The 19666-nt window shown below is 40.5% G+C and overlaps 1 protein-coding gene across 12 annotated transcripts in view; it reads right to left on the bottom strand.

Moving 5' to 3' along the window:
* KIF21A (kinesin family member 21A) overlaps nt 1-19251 on the bottom strand; it is an 87241-nt gene extending 67990 nt beyond the window's left edge. For 11 of the 12 annotated variants that reach the window (XM_030478668.1, XM_030478672.1, XM_030478676.1 and 8 more), the window contains exon 1: nt 18845-19251. In XM_030478668.1, coding sequence (XP_030334528.1) covers nt 18845-18888 — 44 coding nt within the window. In that variant the 5' untranslated portion in view covers nt 18889-19251. Of the gene's footprint in view, nt 1-12677; nt 12845-18844 lie in introns of all 12 variants that reach the window. The other variant, XM_030478669.1, reaches the window with a different exon arrangement.
* Between the last annotated feature and the right edge of the window lie 415 nt (nt 19252-19666).

The raw sequence follows: 19666 nt of genomic DNA, 5'->3' as shown, positions 1-19666 counted from the left end.
CACTTATGAGCCAGAGGTCCAAGAACTACATTTCACCAACTAAAAACAAACACAAAGTTACCAACATGTTTATTACAGCTAAAGCTACAAGCCACTTCCCAAGTAATTACAGTCAAATAATACAACAAAAGAAAAGGAGGATCAGGTCAGTTAAAAGAAAATTACAGTTGTCATTAATCATTACCAAAATGACTTCTTAGCCAACACTACTAAAACAACAACCAGACACTTCAGAATGGGACAAGACAGCTAAAAACTGTTTTCATAATCTGCTCTGAACAGTGCCTTCACTCTTAGTTTTCAGTGCAACGTTCTTGGAACAAAAACCACTGTATGACTTTTCTGCCACTCCTTGTAAAGAAAAAAAAATTATTGTATCCATAACACCTGATACACCGAGTTCCAAAGCAAACTGCAGAAAATTTCTTCATATTTATTGTTGACTGTTTCTAACGAACAGAAGTTGCTGTGTTTCAAAACAGAAGGTAGACTGTTCAAGCAGTGACTGAAAGCTCTGAGCTGGTAAATCCTAACTGTGCAGTAAGGGAAAATAACTCACTTGCTTTATTTAGCACTGTTTTAAAACTTGCAAAACAGAAAGGAACAATATTATCCAACTTACTCAGTCCTGCTGGTTCAGCTACACATTTTTATATGTCAGAATGTCAATCCCAAATTTCCCCAATTTTAATTCTTTCCTGTCTATTAATGCTATTTGCAAGGCTGCAAAAACATCCACATTAGTAGCAACAGCACTGAACATTAAAGATAATTTTTTCCATCCTTCTGTTCCCATGTAGTGACACTGTATTAGCTGCCCTTGATCACCTTGCTGCTTTGTTGGCTTCAGATGATGCTTTAAAAGAAGGCCTCTGAAAAGTTAAAGTCAGGGCAATTCAAGAAACTACACTACCAATCCAGTAGGTAGCATTTTCCCATATTGAGCCATGCTCCAAAATTGGTTGCTCAGTATGATGCCCTTTTGCTGCAAGCAAGTATTTTGGGCAAATATAAACTGTCAGTCCCCAAACTCCCCCCCTCCCATTCTCCAATCCACCCCAACAGTTGAGATGTTGGCAAGTCTCTTGGTACCGATTCTAACAACAATCCCATAAGGTTTCAACCAGGTGCAAAACCTGGATTATCTACAGGCCATAATCTTTTGCTGATTTTCAGATGTGGTAGAGGGGGGATGGGGAGGAGGGGCGTAGGGGAAGTGTTGTTAATAAGAGAATATTCAGCATTTATATAAAAATACCAGTGGAAAACTGAAATAATCAGAGCTTAAATAACAAAAGAAATAAAAAAAAAACGGGACTGGTCACAGTTGACTAGTGAAACAAGTTTGCAGTTGGCACTTCCATACAGTCTATCAATCATGGCCTTGCTCAACACCATCTGTGCAAGAAATCCACCAGAAGCTGGAACTTCACAGGAAAGCCAGTTTCCACACACAAATTCACATCCCAAGGCTAGAAAGAAGAGCTCTCCACTGCAGCAACATCTGCACCAAGAGGCAAGCTGCCACCATTTCACATCCTCAGCCTTTTTCCAGTCCAAGGGAAGTGATACAGAACGACTTACAAAGACATCATGTACATGGGAATACATAAGTGCAGGGTAGTAGCTTCTCACAGACAAATCCAATTATCTTCATTTATACACCTTCAGTTCTCATAGAAGAAAACCCCTATAGCACACACTCAGATTACCCTGAAGAAAGGCAAGAAACAAGCATGATGAAAAGCTTTAATAGAACAGTTCTGACAGAAAACTGGGAATTCGATTAAAATGAAGACCTGTATCTAAATGTGGATACTGCCTGGAAAATAACTTCATGACTGATAAACCAGAAACTTTTTCTAAACATTTTCATATTTTACTAAATATATGAATAATTGGAGTATTTCAACTTCTCATTTGTTTAATTTGGGCAAAGATACCTACATTGGACAAAAAACCTGCAGCCATTGTGGCTTCTTCCACAGTGGCTTCTTCTTGCCTACGGTATTCAGTTTCCCAACTGCCAGTAGAGAAGAACATCCTTTACATAAAGATGGAGAAACGAATTAGAGAACGCCTTAGGTCAAAGATGACATTTAAAAAAAATAGATGACTAATGCTTTGCATCTGACTAAGCTTAAAGATGTGATGCTTCAATATTACTTCTACTAGCTCTCCATAAAAACTACCCAAACAACTTATTGACTATAATAGCCAACGTACCACTGGAGTTTTTAACCTTACAACATGGAAGAGTATACTCTGCTACTCATCAGAAAAGTCACAAAATTTCATGTTTATGACTTTTGATAACATAAAAGATAGAAAAGGCTGCTTGATTTTCTAATATTTTAGCTTCCGCTCCAGGCAGGTAGAAAGTCCTTGTTGGCTAGGCTGAACAAATTCAGTGTGGAAATCATTGTGGAAATACAGTCATTCTGGTTTAATTGTTACGAGCATGCAGGCCTCACTGCACTAGCAAGCCTGCAGTTTGGAATTACCATTAATAAAAATAATACTGGTACATTTCAGTAAATTTTTTAGCTCCAGGACAGAGTACATCCATTAAATAAGTGCACTCTGGTAATGCACTACAATGTAAACTGACAGGTTCATAGGACTCCTGACACAAACACTGTGAATACAATCTAGAAAGAACTAACTACCTCCTTGCTACTTGTATCTGCTTTAAACAACTAATATCTATACTGGTATAAAAGCGAGGGTAAGCACTTTCTGCTCTGTGTTCTAGCTGTGGGCTTAATCTTTCATTAGGGCTCAGGTTCCCTGATTAGATTACAAATCCAACCAGAACTCCAAATCTATTAATGCAGAGTCACTTTAAAAAGAAGATAAATCGTGCAGGAAGGTAGCTCACACAGATTAAGAGCAGTTCTCTCAATTTTACTTGACAGGAGACTCTCTCTCTGTTTCTGGAACAATCCTCCTCTTCTGGGCACAGCTGCTAGTCTGGGCACTGCTCTGCCAGGCTCCCTCAGCTCCAGCACACACAGGGCAGCAACACCTGATCCCGGATCAGTTCTGCCTGCTGAACGCTCCACTGCAGCTCCTTAGAGGCAGAAAGAAAAGGCTGTCCTGACAAGCTTCTTCAGGGTCAAAAACCCATTTCTTTGTCTTGACTAAATGAAATCAGCTCTTCTCAGCGTGTAATACTTCCAAACCAGCCATTTCCCAGCTGCTCTCAGAAATCATCAATGCAAATCACTTGTAGCACAGATGCTTTCAAAACAAGTATTTCTAGACAAAATACTGTTTCAATTTTAAGCTTACAGTAACTGTTTAGATATCAGGACTCCAGTAAAATTGAGATGGCTGCAGCCCCTGCCACAAAATTTATGAGCAAATACGTCACTCCTCAGAGCACTTAGCAGCAGACAAGGTAGGAGTTCCTTTGGCTTAAATGAGACTTAAAAGGAGAGTGCATGAAGGTAGGTGCACACAAGGTTTTCCAGGATCAATTCCTATTAAGAAACTTTGCTGGGAAATGGAAAACTCAGTTCACACAAAGTAACACAGCAATGGCATAGTGGAGTGCCTAAAGGCCAGGACGATCTTATGCTAAGGTTTATATAAAGCTTTCGCAAAGGGCCATACATTTATTAAAAGCTATAGACAGAGCTATCTACATATCAAGAACTTTAAAGCTGTTTCAGACTGTTTTCCTCCAGCACCAATACTTCCTCACCATAACCACTGCTTTCACAATAATGCCCCCCCCAAAAAAAGGCAAAAGCACCAAACAGCAATAACAAAGCTCTAGTATTTTGGCCAACCCTGCTTTCACTTCAAATAATTTCTTTTAACACTAGAAGCAACATTTGAGGGATGGAGAAGAGGCAAAAGGCTGTTTCTTCCAGCATGTGCTAAGGTAGCAGATATTTAGAAAGAAAAATTAACTATTTAGACAAAGCTTTTCAAGCTAACTGGTGTTCCACACAAATTGTCAGGAAGTATTAAGTAAGGTCTTAAAAGAGTGTTAGTAGATCAATACTATTTATTTTTTCCAGAATCTCCAGATTTCTCGGAAACAGGTACTTATTCTTCAAAACAGTCTGCTTTTACAATTTCAGTGTCAAAGCTAGAGAAAAGTCCCTGTGCTAAGTTTTAGTCTTTTGCTAACTCATGCTACCCAATTTTAATTGTACAATTTAACTGATTTCACCACTGAATCTAAAGAAACACTAAAGCAAGAAACAATGGTAGCAATGAAGGCTCTTACAGTTCTTCTTTTTAAATAAAATACTGCCAGGGTTTTTTCCTTTTTTTTTTTTCTAAAGGAACATGACAGTCAAGCAGATACTACCACCTTAAGATCCTCCCAGAAAAGTTTGTTTTCTCCCTCGTTTCAGTCATAGACTTTGCTTGCCCATGCCTTATCACTTGACTTTTGTTTACACAGAAATACAGAACTCTGTCATCAAATGAAGTGCAACTGCAATGCAGCCCTTATGTAAGCCTTATCACATGAATAATTAGCAGGGGCCCATGGAAACTACAAATAGCTTATTTCCCAACTAAACTTAGAGTTAACCATTTCTAGACCACTGAATTAAGAGCCAGTGGTTGAAGAATGGCAAAAGGACAACTTGAAACTGTTAGTGAGTGACAGATCTGGGGCAGGGACTGGGATTACCTGGAACTGAGGAAAGAAGAGGATTTCCCAGCCTTTTGAAGTTTGAGCTCAGCACTAGTTGCACCTCACATACAATCATGTTTTTAACTAAACACATAATTGGATTTTCAATCAAATCCAGTTGACTGGTGTTACACAGTATGTCAGATAATCTTACCAGTGTCAGAATGGATCAAAAGCATATACAAACTCTTGTGTCTTTTTTATACTACCCATCATCATCCTACTCTGGAGGTATCACAAACACTTTTCAGTTCAGAGTAACAAGCCTTCAGCCCTGTATTCCCAAGCAGCCATTGTATTTATGTTGTTGATCTCTAACCTACAGCAGCAGTGTTGGCAGAGGGGTCATGCAAAGGCAGAAAAAAAAAAAAATGGAGCAACACAAACTCAGCAGCTGGAAAATAGTACAGCAGTGACCCTCTGCCTGGAACTTGCTGTCACAGCAGGAACTGCTAAAGCACCTCTAGAAATTCTTGCTTGAACCATGGCTTTTTTGAAAAACAATGAAGTCTGTTAGTTGAAGTCCTTTGTCATCTACCTTAGCTAACAATTTAAAGCAAACAAACCAAGCAGGAACCAAGCAAGTGACTGAAACCTGGCAAAAAACAAAACAAACCCCCAAAAAAACCCAAAAAACCCCCCAAAAAACAAAAACATTAAAAAAACCCAAACCCACCATAAAATAAAATTCCTTTTTAAAAAGCAAAACCTCACACAAAAAACCCCACTCGTCGTAAGAAAGGTCCTTGTGTAATCTGTAGTTCTCCTGGGATTTCTGCATCAGTCACAAGCACACTGAACTGAACAAGTCCGGTATGTAATGACACATAATAAGGATATCCAGAAAGACTTGGGGTTTGGAAGGAAAAAAGCTCTGGTTGTCTTTGAATCTTCATATTTCAAAGTAAAACTGGGAAGTCCCTGGCTCTACACCCTTTTATCTTTCCTACCTAGCCGGGGGGAAAAGGAGATCTTTCTTTCCCCCCATTCCATTTCCTGTGACAACAAAACTTTTCAGCTATTTCCAAAGTAATTGAGGATATACCCTACCTTTTTGCTCCAATTGTACCTAGATCAATAAGCAGTAGGAGTCTCCCCTGAACAAATACTCAGAAGATGGGGTCATTGATACTCCAGTACCAGAGTTGACCCTATAAACAGCAGCAAATGTCGAAGACTTTGTAGCTTAACCCTGGCACTGAAGAAAAATACCAAAAATAAGTCACACAGATTACTTATTTCCAACTTTGGAAGTGAGATACACAGTGTCCCTTAACCAGGCATTTGCTCACACTGGCACACAGAAGTGAGGACACTGGTGTACATAGGGTATACGGCATCACCCACATGGACAGGTAGTAATATGTCCAAGGAATTCCCAGTACTGGAAACAGCTGTAGCAAAAAAAACCTTTCAGCTATTTCTCCCATCAGTACCTTGTAAGTTATGCACCCAGTACCACTTTACATCAGCCAGCACTAGTGCTCACATATTAATATATCCACGTCTTCATTTTAACCTAGCAGTTTTCCTTCTGGCGTTTCCCTCATCTGCTTTTAAGATCTCCAGAGACAGAGCTTTCAGCCTCAAAAGACAAAGAGATAGTCAAAATAAGGCTCAATAATCTAATTTGTATATTGCACTTTAAAACTAAAGTGATTGAGGGAAAAGGCCTTAATGTATTGAATGCATTAATATCAGAAACCCTGGGTTATGACATAACTTAAAATCATGCCTTAAACTGATTTGTTTTGAATATTTGAATGCCAACCCCTAAAGCAATTCTGAAGGATCTGATATTCAGAAGGATCTGATATTCAGAAGCTGGAGGCAGATCTTGCAGAAATGTGAGACAACTAAATGGCCAATGCATCATTAGCTAACGAGGAAGAACCAAACAAAAAACCCTAAGCCCTACAGAAAACAGCGAGTGACTCTAGAAAAACAAGCTTACAAATTTAGTATTTGAAATACAATTACTATAACTATTTAATGCAGTAATACACTACATTCAAATCGTATTTTGAATAGAAAGCAGGTTAACACTCAAGATCCTACAGTTTATTTTTTATCATCAGAATGGGAAAATAACACAATGCCAATTCATGTAACTTCTGAGCAAAGGAGAGGACCTCTCACACACATTGCTGTGCTGGAGTGACCATCCCCCTCTATAGCATGGAGGCAGCAAAACTGGAGAGCAATTTTCACTAAAAGCAAAGTACATTACAAGCATTCTGCCCCACTGGGTATGCATTCCTTAGTTAGACATATAGCCTTGCACAAAAGAAGTTTCATCTTAAAATGAAAAGTGATAAATAAATTACAGAATACACATCTAAAACATGCAGTCAGTCATCCAACTAGACTACTATTAGTCAGGTTTCCCTGACATATCTGATAAAACCTGGAAGTCAGTAGCATTTCCTAGCTGCAATCTGAGAAATCAAAAACATATCTTCAAGGGATGCAGATATCATGAGCTTTGAAGCACTTTCTTCAGTCTACCAATACATTCCTCTGGTTTAAACAGATTGAACTTCAACCAGACAACTCTTACACTGCTTCTAGGCAGACATCCAACAATACAAACCAAGCTGAATGTTAACTTTTCCCAGTGCTCCGTACACGATATGAATACACAAACCCAAATAAATAAATCAAATTTTAAAATCCATTTTTCATAGGCAAGACAAAAATTGATAATGCACAAATTGTAATTAATTTCCCAAGAGTCATAAGAAACTGTTTCAAGATAAGTAACTGATGTTTGAGTTGTATTCACAAGATTTCACATGCTTCTGGAACAAAACATCAACTATTGCATGCATTTCTTTCTGACTTACAGAAGATACTGTTTGAACAAGCCAGAAGAACTGAAAGAATTAAACGAACTGTCACAGTGGGGGACAGGGGAAGAGACGCAATTATTCTACAAGATGGCTGAAGAGAGCATGAACATCTGAAAAGTAAAGAAACATTAAACAGTGATGGAGGCTAATTATTCTCACTACTCAGCTTGGCCAAAAGAACAAGTGAGCTTAAACTGCGGCAGAAGAAATGCAGGCCGAAGGTGATGATCACGTATTCATGCTAGAAGAGGAAAACAGACTGTTCACCGTAACTGAATCGCACTCCAAATGCCTTCACAGTGGCAATATCACATCTACCATGAAATAGTCTTCAAGACAAGCAGGGGAGGGTTGGATGAAGGGAAAGAATAGACTTTAGAACACATAGAATATAGAAACCATGCAAACATACACAAAGCCTCCAGTAGTTTATGCTGTGTATGCCTACACCATGCTACCTTTTCATAGCAGCCACTTCACCAGCACCACTGGATGACTGTCAGTCCCTCAAGAATCTGCTCCACCATATTCAGAATTCATCTGGAGAAGAGACTGCACCCCTTTACTGAAGCTGTCACCCATATCTTACCTTTTCCAATAGATCATAGGCGCAGAGCTCTTCAATATCTTCCTGGCTTTTAGACCCTGCCTGCTCTCTTCCAATACAGAAAAAAAGATTACAAAAACAACAGACCTGAGCTCCTTACTAAGGTTCACACTGGGGGAAAAAGAGGCAGTGGTCATAAACCAAAGCAAGACACTTCCCAACGTGGCATAAAGAAATAATTTTGCCCATTAGTACAGTCAAGCATTGGTTGCCCAAAGTGATGGAGGAATCTCCATCCTCAGAAGTTTTTCCAAGACTTAACTTGATAGAGCCTTGAGCAACCTCGCCTGAATTTAGTTTTGACCTTGCTTTGAGCAGGAGGTTGGCTCAGATGACCTCCTGAGGTCCCTTCAAACCTGAATTAGTTTAAGATTACCCTTCCAAATCTGTAAAGCTTTATGGTTCATGTGGTCACTGTCACACCCCTGTAAACATATTCTGACATCTGAATGGGATCATTCAACTGTGCTGAATTTGGGTCCTGGCACTCAACATGCAGCTTCACAGAATTAGAGATAATTGGGATAGAAAAGCACTGGAAAGGTCATAGAGTTTATTCACACACTCCACCATTCTGGACCAAGGTAGTATCTGCTGTGTCCAAAATGTTCCCAGCTATTATCCGTTTGAACTATTTTAAAGTTTCCTATATGGACAATTCCATGTCTCCACAGACAAATTGTTCCAGGACACCTACTCTTACAACAGAAAAAAAAATTTTCTTCCTTTTACTTTTCTTACTGCAGCTTAAGCCTGCATCCACTTCAACTTGAGCATGAACAATTTACTCTGTTCTACTTTGTATTTCACTCTAGCTGTTTCAAAACGTGCCTCTTAGCAATTTTCCCTCCTCATATCTCACACTATAGACTGGTCATATTTTCTAGGCAGTCATTTCCCTTCTTTTTTCAAAATTCCCTCTCAGTTCACACTTATCTTGAACTGCAGCACCCAAAACCTAACACTGGGCATCAGCCAAGACATTAGCAGCCAAGACATATGTATCCTGTAAAAAAGGATACAGATTACTCTGCACCTTACATAAAAACTGATTTCTATATACTAATTTTCTTCTTTTGCCACAATGCAACACTGCTGCTTCATGCTTCATTTTTACACATCACTCAATCACCTGAATTCTTGCCTGCAGTAGCAGCAGAGCACACACTGGCCTTTTATTTTCAGTCAAGCATCAAAGATGTAGGCTACAACCATTTTATGCAAGTCCCCTCTTCCCAAAGGAACAGCTCAGCATCGAGCAGTCATGAGAGTTAAAAATCAACAGAAGCCTTGGCCTGGCATGGGACAGCTCTGCTTTTAGGGCTGCAAGCACAGAACAACGCACTCATCTGAAGCTTTTAGCTGTACAATGTTTCTTCCTCTTTGGCACCTACCAAGGCTTTACTTGTTGACATTTAAGAACAATGAAAAGTCCATCTGTTCCTCAAAGGCTTTGTTAGCAATGATAATGAGATATATCTACTGCTACGCTTTAAAATGCGGCACCAAGCCAGCGGATTGACTAGATGACCAGCCAATGTAGATCACTGGTGACTGTGTGGGGAAGAAGAAACAAAGAAAACAAAGATACCCACAAAACAAAACCAAACAAATTCAAAACCATAAGCCTGAAGATTCTGGAAGTACAAAAGAAGAAAAAGGCATTTAATTGTACTGATGTTTAATTGACAAATATTTTACCTATCAATACCAGTTCAGCCCTGTCTCATCTCAAGTTTTAGAGTGCACTGAATACCAATCCACTTTTGCTGAACTCAGAGTTCTCCTAGTGAAGGTCAAAATGGCAATTTTATTGTTCCTGAGTGATTAGAATAGACAGAAGCATAAGCCACGCTCTAAGTGATATAGATTGAACAGGTGGCCTTCTTTCTGACCTACTACCTCTTCAAACACTGTTAAAAGTAGAATCCTTCTCTTTTCTATCATGTCTAGAAAATATATATTTGGATATTTAGTCCCCCTTAACCCAGCATGAAAATATTTTTCTGGTCTTTAACATGTTTCAAACAGTTTGCTCATAAAACAAATCAACCTTTCCCAAATATACCAGTTATTCACACACAATATAATTGTAGGCAGTAAAAGAAAATACAGGAGATGTTTAGATGTTATCAACATCCCTGGTCTGCAAAGTAATGGGCATAGACAAGGCTTCCAAAAAAACCCAAATTTCAAAGGCATCACATTACAGAGTCTAAAAATAATTTAAGTACATATGAAGTCATTAAAGACCAGACTTCAAAAGGAATACATGAGACCATGAGTGAAATAAACCTTACCTGGACAACTTCTGTAGAGTGACAACTGAAGCTTAGTTTGCTTAGCAGGTTAAAAAGGAAATTAGCAGTCAGCTATTCCTACAGATCAAAGTGTCTGGTACAGGCCTAATTTTTCTGCTCTTCACACAGAAACAAATAATGGGGGGAAGAAGAAACAAAGCTAAATATGTACTTCAGCAGAATATAAATTTTTAATCGTAACACTTTTCATAGAAGGTAATGATTAACTTGGGTGTTTCGGTAGCAGTTGCTTTTCTCATGATACTACGTCATGTATTATTTATATCGCACCATAAGCATTTACTATGAAGTTACATCTTTGGCCTGAAGAGCTTATGACATAATTCTGAGATGACAATACACAAAATGCCAGTGGAGCATGGGAAGGGAAAGGCAGGAAAACAAGATTTAAAAAAAAGACAAAAGACGGTACCTACACTCATAGTCCTCTCAGTCTCTTTTAGGTAGCGATGGGAACAGAGATTGTGACCTAGGACAGTATCAAGCACAGTAAGACAGAGGCACTGCTGCAGTTGGCAAGTACTTTTAATCAATACTACGGAAAGAGAGATTAGTAATTTCAAGACCTTGGGATAATGAACTACTCAGAGTGACATAAAACGTCTCAGGACTTATCTCCCAATTCGTCTCATGCTAAGGAGAAGTGTCCAATAAAATGAATACTAAGAATTACTGGCTTTGAAAACCAAAGTTAATTATACAACTTCTTAATCTTTACTATAAGCAGCCATCTTGAGTCAGTCTACCTTCCCATGACTTTATTTCAAGAAGATGCAGTCTCACAGGCAATGCAGTACCAAATGCTTCAAAGAAAGTTCTACACAATACTAAGGGTTATATTGTATATGGGACATTTCTTAGCAAGCTTGCTAGTGACCCCAGAATTATGCAAGACTATATTTCATTATTGGCAATATTCTTCTAGATGATACTTTTTCATGATCTAAACTTGCATAACCTTAAATCAACATTGCTAACAAATCACATGCTTCAACAGAGTCTCTTGACCAACATTAATTCTCCACATCCATACTGCTTTTCAGCTTAAGATGTCCCCCTAACTTCATTTTAGCAGTGTTAAGCAAAGGACAGCTAACATGGTTAGAAATGGAAGGAAAAAATAGTGAATTTAAATAATGAAAAAATACACAGGCTTAAACAAATACAATAACAAAGTGGTTGGAGCACTGACCTAAGATGCAGAAAATGTTTGTTCAAGACCCCAAATGAGATTAGACCAGGTAAACAGAGAAGTCTGTTTAATCAAACTCTTCCATTATCAAAAGAAACCAGAACAGAAAAGATAAAGTGCCAGATTGAGATGTCTCACAAAATAAAACCATTTTCTTTCCAGTCCTATTAGCTATAACCTTGCATGTATGCAGCTGTGGTAGTTGAACCGTCATGCTATAGCATACTACCATCCTTTAACTCCTACCCACCTTGAGAATCCTGTTTATTTAGGTTTTTAAATGAACAATTATGTTGAACATAAATGAAAGGGAAAGTAAGTGTCCTTCTAAGCTACCGTATGCAAGAGAAAGCATTTCAAGAAACCAGGAGTATTTAAGAGTGAGTATGGAAAAACTACATTGAATCCAACATGTCCTGCAAAGACTTCAGTATTTATAGAATCATAGAACTGAACTATGCAGAGTTCCTGTAACAGCATGAATGATAGAACCAGCAGTGAGACGCTGAACATTACTTAGACAACAAATCCTTTAATCCATTTTTAAATCCAACAGTGGAAGTGAACTATTCAACTTGAATGTATATAAATTGCTGTGTATAGTAGAACAGTGATATAACTTTTCACTAAGGTTTTGTTGGTCTCACTTTTCTGTGTTGAAACTCCACTTTTCTGTGTTGAAACTCCACAGTAAACAGGCTCAAGGGATACGTCAATCATTTTTGTTAGGTAGACTTAAAGACCTAAAGATGCTTAAAGGGTGCGTTGTCCCAAACAGCAAACCAGCATCTGTCAGCTGATTAGAAAACAGTTCTTTAAACAGAAATAAATTATTCCATCAATGGCTAACTTTACCAAATCTGCTGAGGATACTAACAAACATTCAGGACCAGATGGTACCCCCTCCTCACTCCTTATTTACACACAGAGTCTATCCAGGAAATGTTTTATGCTAATCAATTGTTAGCTCTGAATCAGTTGTGCACATTTTAAAATACATACTGAACAGACCTTCTCTATACATCAAACTTATTGAGCCACTGACCTTAAAATCCTCTCACCACTCTCCATTTGCATCTCGTTGCTATGGCAAAGACAAACAGGAGAATATGTTTGAAAAGGAAGGCTGCGTTTCCCCCTTGAGTTACACTGGAGCAGACATATCTATTCCAGAAATGTTTCACCAGGGAAAAGTGGAACTAACATGGAGAACTACAAAAAAGGAGAAAGGACGAGAAGAAAATGAACAAAGATTTAAAACTACTTTAGAGGAGAAAAGAAAGCAAGCACAAGAAAAAGGCACAGCTCATGTAGTTACTCTTGCTGGACTTGTTCAGATCTGGTTTGATTTCTAATTAAACTTTCTTGTTCACCAGTTCAAATGATACTTTTAACTTCTTGCAACTATTTGACATAGGAATAACATTAGCATAACAGAAAATTCTCTGCTTCAGCAGTGGCAGATACTGGATCTTTTCCTTTAACGGAAAAAAAAAAAAATATTGCCCCTAAAATGGCTTTATTTTCCCAGCAGTAATCAGGCAACAGAACATGAAAGCAAGAATTCCAGCAGCCATCTCTGAGTGGGCAGCAAGGGCAATCCATAAAACGCTTAAAGCAAATAAAGGGAAAGCAGAGGGAGGGAGCAAAGCTCCCATGATCCCAAGCACAAGGGACATTCAACTCCTGTAGAAGCATTTACAGAAGTCACAAAGAAAAACTGCAAATGTGAAGTCTTGAGTTCAGTAATAAAGGAATGCCTAGGCCAACAATATAAATCCTAACTCTTCATAGAGCATAAGTAGTAAAGAGAACACCATTAAATGAAATTTGGTGGCTAACTTGAGAGTTTACTTTGCTTTGAAAATCCATCAAGTCTTCTACAAAGTTTGGGGAGTGCCAAGATAGAAACATAATTCACCCACAAGCACGAACAGACCACTCATGCACCACATCCATTGCTTTGTCATCTTCCCACATTCAAGATATATCCACCCTTTTGCAAGGAATACATGACATCAAGGGAAACGTCTGGCAAGGACTTCTTCAGAGAATGAGTTTGTGTTTACATCGCATGAGTGGTGGAAAGGAAGTTTACTTCCTAGAAAGCAAGATCACAGATTTCAGCCTGCCCCAAGCAATATCAGTTACGGATGATCAAGTCAGATGATGAAACCAGAATTAATTCAGCAGCAGATGGTGTTGGGTCTTTTTTTTTTTCCAGCTAAAATGCAAAACATATGGATGAGGTAGAGTAAAGTTTCAGTGAAGGACAAGGGAATGTTTGTTTAAGTCAGGGAGCAAGGAGAAACATCAAAACTAACAAAAGAGATGCAACTTGAGCTTTCAAAAAAAACAGGATTTCTTTTGTGGCTTTCCATTAACAGACTCTCTCTCCAAGAGGGGTATTTACCAACATCTCAGATGTCCCCAGAAAATACTACATAATACTGTTGAACTTTTTTTTTTTTTTTTTCTTTTTTTTTTTTGGTCTTTGGTGGGGCATCCCCACATACTGATAGGGTGCTGAACTTCATTAATACTATTAATACAGTTACTTTAAGATATTTTCCCCAAAAACACTTTCACAGCTTCACATGATTACAAATGGGTAATAACTCTTATCTAATAAAGAGAAAACTTTGGTTCATTTTAAGGAGCTAACGGTCAGTACTGTAATCTATGCTGTTGCATATCTAGTTACAGAATGATTTATGAGCACTGTATGGGAAACGTGAAATAAGTACCTCTGCCCTCCAGAGCTGATGATATATACCACAGCATACATGGCCATTCATCTGACATTTGAGGATCTATTCATGGTAGGAAGCTTAAACACAGCTGTAAGTTTTTGCAGAACAGCAGGCCAAGAAAGAAAAATCAATTTCAACAGCCAAAGTGCTTCAAAACACACCTATCAAAAGAGACAGGTTCCTTCCATTCAGCTGCTTCTTTCCTAGTGTGTTTAACAGTACCTGGGTCTAGCACAGAGAAGAACTTCAGTATAAAACCTATACCAAAAAAAGTACTGAAAAAGAATGCAAAAAAAAAAAAAAAGGTAAAGGGAGGTATGACAACAACCAACAGATTCTGTATGGGGGGGAGGGGGAAACCACACATAAACTAGCAAAGGAAGGGAAAAAAGTAAAAAAGGATTAGAGGTCCAACTGGTCACATAGTTCAAGAATTGGGGGTATGAAAAGAAGAAAATCAGTGTTCCCCAAACAAATCTCTGCAGTGGAAGGCTAAGGTTACAAGGGATACCATTTGTCTTATCAAAAGTTAACACTGTGTCCTGATTTCATGCCACAAGCAGCTTGATTAGTTACAAAAATCTCTGTTCCTAAATTGAATTAGTAATCACTACATTTTTCTAGGGTTCGTTAACTCCCTTTTGGAACACCAGAAACAGAAGCTGGGTGGTTTTAATTCATCAGCTACTCTTATTACTCCCGCTGTTATTAGAAGAGTTTCCAGGTAGATCCATTACATTTTGCACACAATTTCCTACTTGACAAACATCAACATTTAATCTTTATGAAGCAGTGCAATATTTGTATTGCAGACACTCAGGGCAGGTATGAGAAGGAAACTTTTTAGATGGTTCAGGGAAAAGCACAGTGGCCAGATCTGCAGCTTCTCCACACGTGAGGAGGAAGGCAGCAACACCCCACTTCCTTGCTTGATGAATGAAACACAGAGCAGATGTCAGTCACATCAGATGAAGCACTAGCAGCGAAGTACTCTTGTCAAAGTAAGGAAGAAGGCACACACTGTTCACACACATACTTCTTTTCACACTGTTCTTCATTACTTCTGTTTTCATACAGCATCTTAAAAGGCAGTATTAGGTATCTACACTGAAGCTTACCATCTGTATGTCTGAAGCCTCCAGACTTTGAATGAATAAAGGCCATCTTCCTCCTTTGGAGGACTAAAACATAGGTGTTTACTTCCATGTTCTACATTGTTAGGTCTTCTCCATAACAGGATCCAAATAACAGACATCATTTTGTGCTTTATCAGATAGTAGTCCTCCATGTAAACTTTCTGGTGAGCTCTATCCAAATATTACTGCTCTTCAGAAGTTCCCTCGTTTAGCATTAGTATTAGTATTCAAAAATGCAAAGGAACAAAGTCCAACTTTGTCTTCTTAGATCATCATTGCTAGGATGTTCTAACCCTACAGCTCCAAGCCACATGGATTGAGGACAGGCACTAACTGTTACCTCCCCTGCTGGAGATATTCCAATTCCTATGACACAGCTCAGGTAGGGTTGGTAAAAGTAAGCCTAACTCTGACCTAATGGCATTGGTGACCCCATCCAGCCCCTGAATACTCATACAATGACTCTCTAAAACACAACGCTGACGTAGGCCACTTGCTGTTGAGCATCTCAGTCTTAGGCGATAACATGAAAGAAGCCCACACACTGTATTTTGGCTGTGGGCACCACTAAAGTGGGAAGACAGGCAACAAGTAGGAACTACAATCTGTATCTTTTTGCAGACTTGGGTCCAGAAAAAGTAGCCCATGATGTTTATACAATCTCATAGCCTTCTCATAGAAAGTTAGTTTTCATGTACTGAAGAGACATTTACAAAAGCAAGACAGCAATTTCAGATTTACAAAAAGGATAGCTTTTCACATGTAAAAGACAAAACAGCCACCTGATTAGATAACGGGGGGGAGAGGCTGTGATTTTATCTGAAAACAGAGACTATGCACAGTCACACAGAGCGCAAAGCTCTTTGTTGAAGCTGTACACCATCATCAAAATTGTAAGTCCATAGGCCTTTCAGTGGTGGATGACAATAGAGAAAGAATTTTCTTAATTAGGGAATTTAACATTAGTTACTGGATTATCTGCCAAACTATTTTCAGCTTTCATGCTTCACTAAACTGGAGTATTTAGCTCATCATTCACAAACCCATTATTACACAGCACAAAATGGGGAGCAATTAGCATACAAGATGATAGCGTAGAGGTGCTGCTAATTGGAAAGAATGAAGTATTATTGAATCCTGCTGTATACAATTAAGTGAGATAACCAAGTTCTGGAAAAACAATTTGCTGAACAATTTCAGTGATGCCTATTCTGTTACCTGTGTTTGAAGTCTAACCAAATTCAGTTTTGTAGTAAGTTCAATGCAATGACTTTGCAGTATCTTACTTCAGTTTGCAAACTAAAAGCTGGTCCTGCTGTAGAACAAGCCTTGTTCAGAAACATACATACTAAAACAATGACTAATTCATCACAGCAGATGATCAGGAGATCATCACTGAACTAAGCTCCCCAAAAGAACTGAGAACAAAACCAACAAGGAAACAGACTGTAATATTCATAATGCACGGCACAGCATGGCTCTGATATACAGAAAGTTGCAAGACCAGTTGAATTATAGGACTGTGCAAAATATTCAGAAATAATAAGAAATCATCTACAAAGAGGTACTGGTGGGGAAAAAAGAAATAATTGTGCATGCTTTTGTTCATGGTTGTTAAACATGGAGGGAGAAATCTTGTACATGAATAGTTGGTCTGCCAAAAGGAAGAAAGCAGACAGGAGGAAAGACACAATTCTTCATTACTAGTGAACTGCATTCAGACATAAGATCTTAGTTAGACAATTATAGTACAAAAATCTGCCTTATAACATTAGGGATCTGTTTTCTAGAGCAACAGCTGGGTGATCTTAATTCAGTTTTACAAATTCTTTGCTATTTATTATTTCTAATCTATTTATTACACACCTACAACTATAAACATATTTGCACCAGTTGGTTTTATTCAATTTCTAACTGCAACAAACCCCTGGTTGTAAATGAACTACATCACTATTTTTTTTTGGCTAGGAACATATTTAATATTTTCTTCAAATGACAGAGCAGCTGTAAACCTGTAACACGCCCTATTTTTAGGATCACACCTATCTCATATTTTCCTTTTTAAAAATACAGCCTAATTATGCTTTGGAATCATACCTCCCTCTACTTCGTGTGAAAAATGCTTCAACAGATAACAGCATTCACAAAAGCATCTCTCCCCATAGAAAATGCTACTGCAGCCAGCAACCAGGCTAGAATGAACAACTGCAGCACACACCCCATGTTATCATGCAGGGGCGGTGTTTCTCTGTTTACTGAAAATGTTATTGAACCGTTCCCCCCACACGCACAGACCAAGAGCAGCTTGCACTAACACCGCTTATTCCTATGCCCTCCAGAGAAAGAAACCACCCACCCTCTTTGCCTCCCCGTACAACCTTTGAAATCTCTAAGAAGGTGAGATGTATGTAGTGGTTCCAAGGACCCACTGGTTAGAAACAAACCTTCCCCTCAAGTCTGATTTCTTATGGCGTAATACCCCAAGTGTGCCAGCATATAACATAAACCTTTTTAAAGGAAAGAAATAAATCAACAGTCAGTACCACGATTAAACCCCAAATATTGACATGCCTATACATAGACATATATACACACGCATATACATATATTTCTCCTCATGCTTGAATTATGTAAAGACATCTTGAAATTCAAGGCATCCGTGGGCTAACCTGGAACTTCTTCAAACAATTAAATAATTTCTTAGAAAACCAAGAAGAGCCAAGAGTTCACTGATGAACACCAGATTTTTACCTCTGATAAAAAGAGTAATTTGAATTAGCTGATGTTTTAAAATGATTTAAGCTCCACTCCCCTTCTACACACACCTATCGCTATTTGCTGCTGCGAGCAGCCTCATGGCAGCCCACCCCTCCCGGTTAGACACAGCCTCCGTGGGATAAAGCCTTTTATCTTTCTAAAATCCACCCGCCTGCCAGGATCCGCTCTCGCAAAGCTCCGAGATGCAAACGGCAACGCTACCGTCCGGGGGCTGCTACGCTCCCATGAGTAAGCACTTGCAGCGCCGGGCTATAATTAGTTGGAGTATTTTTAGGGTCACTGGTGAAAATTAGAGAGAAATGACTGAGAAAAAAACCAGGACGGTTTATTTTCCTCTCCCTCGGCTATTTCCAACCGCTGTAAGGAAAAAAGAGGTTCGGCAGAGGCCGAGGTGATGCACTCGCTCCGCGGGGAACACGTCCCTCGCTGCTGCTCGCGGCTGGGGCTCAGCCCCGCTCCGCGCACCGCCCGCAGACGGCCGCGGTCACCCGTGGCGTGAGAGCCGTGGGGAGCGCCCCGCCCCGCTCCGCTCCCCCGCCGCTTACCTGACCGCCACCCGCACCGAGCTCTCGTCCTGGCCGGCCGACATGGTGCCGAGGGGCAGCGGCGAGCCTCGCCGGCAGCGGGGGGGGCTCTGCCAGGCCGGGAGGAGGTAGGAGCACCGCTGCGGCTCCCCCCTCACCTCCTCCTCCTGCTCCGCCACCTCTTCTCTCCAGCCATTTTAGGTGCCTGAATGAATAGGTAGGAGCCGCGGCAGTGCAGGGCGGCTCGCGCCGCTCCTCCTCCCAGCCCCCGCCCCGCTCCGGCCCTTCCAGTGCCTGGGCCGGGAGCGCTGTCACTCACTCTCGCTCGCTCAGTGAGCCCCAGCCCGCCGCGGGCGGAGGGACGGGCCCGGCCCCCGGGGTCCGGCTCCCCCCCGCCCCGCGCCCGCCGCAGTGCGTCAGCAGGCCCCGCCCCCCCCGGCGCACGCACGTGCAGGGCGCTGGGCGCGCCGCGAGCGGGGACGCCCCGTGGGGACAAGGCGCGAAACCCCCCGTCGGGGCGCGCGGTCCGGCTCCGCCACCGTCCTCCCGCTCCTCAGCGGGAATGCCGTGTCCCGATCCCACCCGGTCCGCACGGATCCCCCCGCCCGGGCACCCTGCGGCCATCAAGCCACTCATCTCCCGCCCGCGGCCGCACGCAGCTCTCCCATCTTCCCGTCCGTACTGGGCAGGGGGCTTCGCCGCAGCCGCCCCATCCGGGCATGGCTGTCCTCACCTCGCTGCTGAAGTGCCTGGTTCTTAGCTGGAAACCGAGTGGGCGGGTGACATTAATTTTCGATGCAAATAGCATCCCTGCCAGGAAACGAGCCCGGTTATTTTGCCCCA

Source organism: Strigops habroptila, chromosome 3 (assembly GCF_004027225.2).
Source record: "Strigops habroptila isolate Jane chromosome 3, bStrHab1.2.pri, whole genome shotgun sequence".
Classification (NCBI taxonomy): Eukaryota; Metazoa; Chordata; class Aves; order Psittaciformes; family Psittacidae; genus Strigops; species Strigops habroptila.
This window is presented reverse-complemented; position numbering and strand designations above follow the sequence as displayed.